Source organism: Cibotium barometz, chromosome 21 (assembly GCF_041138505.1).
Source record: "Cibotium barometz isolate CiBa-2024 chromosome 21, ASM4113850v1, whole genome shotgun sequence".
In the NCBI taxonomy this organism is placed as follows: domain Eukaryota; kingdom Viridiplantae; phylum Streptophyta; class Polypodiopsida; order Cyatheales; family Cibotiaceae; genus Cibotium; species Cibotium barometz.
Window position 1 is genome coordinate 45,834,004 of NC_141066.1, and position 4,239 is coordinate 45,838,242.

General features: G+C 43.8%; 1 protein-coding gene across 1 annotated transcript; it reads left to right on the forward strand.

Moving 5' to 3' along the window:
* Window positions 1–421: 421 nt before the first annotated feature.
* Window positions 422–2,924, forward strand: LOC147627229 (uncharacterized). The gene is made up of 3 exons (XM_086815898.1): window positions 422–1,038; window positions 1,129–1,283; window positions 1,567–2,924. The coding sequence occupies exon 3, from the start codon at window positions 1,661–1,663 to the stop codon at window positions 2,747–2,749; it is 1,089 nt and encodes a 362-aa protein (XP_086672024.1). The 5' UTR covers window positions 422–1,038; window positions 1,129–1,283; window positions 1,567–1,660; the 3' UTR covers window positions 2,750–2,924.
* Window positions 2,925–4,239: the final 1,315 nt, after the last annotated feature.

Consider the following 4,239-nt stretch of genomic DNA (forward strand, 5'->3'; position numbering starts at 1 on the left):
CCACACTGAACATGAAAAGACAAAGATCTCCAAATGATTAGTTGTAACTTGTCACCAAGGATGATTTGGATTAGCCTTCAAAATGACTAGTTTAGTAGAAATAATGCTTGTTTTTTAACAATTTATCTTATTTATTGACGATCACTCGAAATAAGTGGCTGTATTTTATTGGCGAGACGAGCATCAAAAAGCAACCCTGTTTGTGCCGAAAAGCTAGGCCTAGTTAAGGGGCCAAGCCGTGGGAAAGATGCCTTAAGGAAAGCCATGGATGATGGGGTAGATGCAGGATCGTTGGGATCGACAGCCACGCTGTCCAGATGCCAGGTGGCATGCGATGTAAGGGGGTAGCATGCAAATTTTTTTACCTGCAATTCACTACGTGAAAACGATTTATTAATAAAATGGGAAAAAAAGAAACTCCAATTATTTTGGGTTTCTCGCAGTCTTTGCCTTCTCCGCCCCCAGAGTACCACCATTTTCCGTTCATCATCATACATTCATCCACTCTACTTACACACTCTCTCTCTCTTTCCCTCTCTCACTCTGTCTCTCTTTTTTTAGTGTTTCTGGTGCAAGCAAGCAATTGTGCTTTTCTGCATAGCTTTGAATCTCTCTCTCTCTCTCTCTCTCTCTCTCTCTGCTCCAAGCTATGACTATGTCTCTGCTCTGAGTGTAAAGGGAAATGGGGCTTCTGGCTTGTATGGCGTCAACTCTCCTTTCTCTACCCTCACGCTGCTTGCACCAGATCCTTGATTTCTCTCTCTTGCACAACATCATATGACAACGAGCAACTTGTGTACAGTTTGTAACCTTAGACCTTCGCTTGCGTGCTTCTCTCCACTAGCAGAGTCAAAGAGCTCCACCAGCAACCCCCTCCTTTGGCACCAGTTCCTGCGTTGCAGTAGTTGTAGTTGTGGTCGGTGGAAGAGGAGAAGAAAAGCTTCTATAATGTGCAGATCAGCACGCCTCAATAGACTGCGCTCCGCCAAGCATGGAAGCGGCATATCAGGCAAACCCGTGAGGGTTCACAGGTGTCAGGTAAGGTTGTTGCATAATTTTCTCCATCTAACCTACCCTCTGCGGCCGCGGCCATGGGGCTTTCGCCAATCATATTTCCACGCTTTGCAGGGCGAGTACTTTAGGCAGCTTCTTAAACCTATCACGTAGACTTCGACCTCGGGGAGCTTCCTGTTTCCTTTGCCAACAGTTGCGTTTAGATCGTAGTGCATCTGTGGAGAATCCGAGTTCAAGTTTCCCCTTAATAGCTGGCAGATACATCTAAGGTAATCAATCTTACCTAATTTTGCTCTTATCCATGTTTCTATGGTCGATAATTGCTTACTGTAGAGATTGGTAGCTCTAAATTCTCCTTAGTCCCCCTTTCAAAGGTTGAGAAGAGACCAGCAGGTGTACAGTTTTGCTCTCATTTCTGCTCACAGCTGGGTTCTAAGTTTGAAACATCTTCTTGGAGGTAGTGCCTTCAGATCTGAGGGGGAGTCCATTTCGTAAGGTTTTGAGGTGAACAGGGTCTATGGCTTTTCTCAGAAGGTTTTAATTGTGATGCAGCTTCCCAAATAAATCTTCCAGTGTCGTAGGAGGACTTCACACAGAAAGAAACTATTCATAGAATCAGCAGGTCTCATTTCACTTTCTAGAAACAATGACTTCCACCTCATCCCCTGATGGGGGAGGTGTATGTGGAAATCCATTTGCCGAGGGTTTTTGCTTCCAATCCTCGCAGCCTCACCTGAAGAGGTTCATCATGTTCGATCATAGTGGGGGTAAAGGCAGGGTCTTTTTTCACCCTGCCCTTGTGCAGGAGCTCTTTAGCCCCGCACAGAATTGTGAGAGCAACAGTGCGGCAGAATACAAAGAAGCTGCAAAGCCATCAACAAATCAGCAACCACTGAAGGCTGCAGAGTCTGAACTGAGGCTCAAGGCATACAGAGAAATGGTGGCTGGAGCATTTACCTCCCTGCAAACTCTCAAGAGCACTCGACAGCTTGATCTGGGCTCCCTGCAGCAGAAGCAGCAGCAACAGCTCTCACACCATATGTTCCCAGATCTCCTTGCATCATCAGAAAAACCTAGGGTTTCTGAAGCCATGGTGACAGCTCCACACACCAAGGCTCTTGAAGCACCAGCCATGGCCCAGACACCCATGGCTTCTGAAACCCTAGCCTGTGAAGGGAAACCTGAGGTTTTTGCAACCCTACCTTCGCCAATGAGCCTTAGGGTTTCTCAAACCTTAGCCTCATCAGAATTCCTTGCTTTTGCTAGCAGGAGCGAGCTTAGTGATACTAAGCGTCGTGCTGAGGCCGCGTCAAGTGAGAGTATGCAGGAGAACACTGAAGATTTAGATGCTCTGTTGAGTTCTGATGATGAAGATGATGAAGAGATAAGGAGCACAGGGCATTCCCCTGATGAGTCGTCAGAGAAAGAAGAAAGCTGCAATGGAGATGAGGACGAAGAAGTGCAACAGCATGCAAGCAAGAGGAGAAGGGTAGATGAGCAGCAGCCAGAAAGAATTCCTAAGGAGGATAGTTCAGGGGAGGAAGTGAACGATAAACATCACTATCATACTGGGCAGAGTAATAGAAGGCAAAGAATCAAGAGAACTGTGAAAGCTCTCAGAAGGATGATTCCAGGTGGAGCTTTCCTTGATGCTTCCCTTGTCCTGGATGAAACAATCCATTATGTGAAGGCTCTTTGTCATCGAGTTAACCAGCTCGAAGCAATCCGTTACTAATCCCACCCTTGATCCACCTTGTTTTTTTGGTGTTTATGTTTGCTCAGTATTTTCCGTATCCATCTTCTATGTAGTTGGTTTGTTCTTGACCACCTTTGTATAACTTCGACAAGTATCATTTCTTCTCTTATGTATTGCTTTACCATGAAATTCTACTGGATTGTATTTGGCTTTACGATGTTCTCAATTGGTTCAATTCACCTTGCAGGGTGTGTTTTGCACTAATTTGTCCTGACAGATCTAAGGTTCGGTTTACGAGTGCTTGTGATTTGGTCCTGCATTTAAGTAGTAATATAGCTCTTTTAAACATTCCCTACTTGATTTCAAGCATTGGTGTACATGGAGTGATATGTGATTGGATGCTAGTTTTGCTATAACATGTGATGTGGGAGATGCGCACTAAACATGGGGTCTGGTAGAACTTGCAATGCCTATAAGGAAGTGGTCCTCATTCTATCTGTGTGTGTGGGGGATATACATGTACGTGTAACAAGACCTAGTGTTGCAACACTGCATTTTTACAAGTGAGTCTCCCTGGTGAGTATTGTGTTTCAAGTGCGACTGTTGGGTGCTTAGAACAGAATTAAAGTTTAGGCTTGAGAATGAGCATGATTCCTGGTGGAAGCCGGGACATTTTTACCAGGCATACACTCATTTCTCATTTGATCCTCCTTGTAAAACTAGAGGTATATGAAGCCTGAATTTGAGGCACACCTTATTTGATCTTGCTCTCTTTGATTTTGGTTCTCCTACTTTTGATTGACCCTCATCAATTTTCTATGTCATGATTCTTGAAGTGGAAAGATGTGTTGTGGGTCTAGGATTTCAATTTGTTAGGTCAGGAATTCTAAATCTTGGAAAGATGTATTGTGGCATTGATGTTTGTTTACTCACTGACCGTCTTTGACCATTTATGGAGGTTTGGTGGTTTGATTTGGGATTGTCACAGCTGAGTTGACATTGCAGTGCTTGGTGGAGTGGGAGATTTTGTTGTGGTGATACACATTCATATTTCACACTCTCGCTTGCTCACTCTCTGAGGAATGATGCACATGCGCATTATTCATGTCCATGGAGGTACAGATTGATGTTATAATGTCAGAATGAAGGGCATGAACTCATTTTGGTCTGTGCATTTGGCATCTTTAGTTAAAATTGAAGATGTATCAAAGGAGCCAAATCTTGGTGCTAAAGATTCACATGAAGAGCAGAAAATTTACTAAAAGTTGTTTTTGATAGTCATTACTTCGAATGATTTGCTTCTATGTTGTCTCCCATCATTTGTGTGTAATGATGGCCTTTTACATGGAAAGGCCCTTTCAAGTTTCAAGCATAGAAGAGAAACTATGATAGTGCTGCACACGATAAGAGTGGCTCTTTAAAGTGAAGGATAGATCACGAGTGAGGGTGCATTGCAAGTGTTTACAGCATGTTGATGTCCACTATGAAAAAGTGTTTGGTGAGTCAACAATGGAAGTCAATAATGGATG

Excerpts from the sequence above, each read along its gene's own strand:
- LOC147627229 (XM_086815898.1), top strand. The coding sequence starts at position 1,661 with ATGACTTCCACCTCATCCCCTGATGGGGGAGGTGTATGTGGAAATCCA.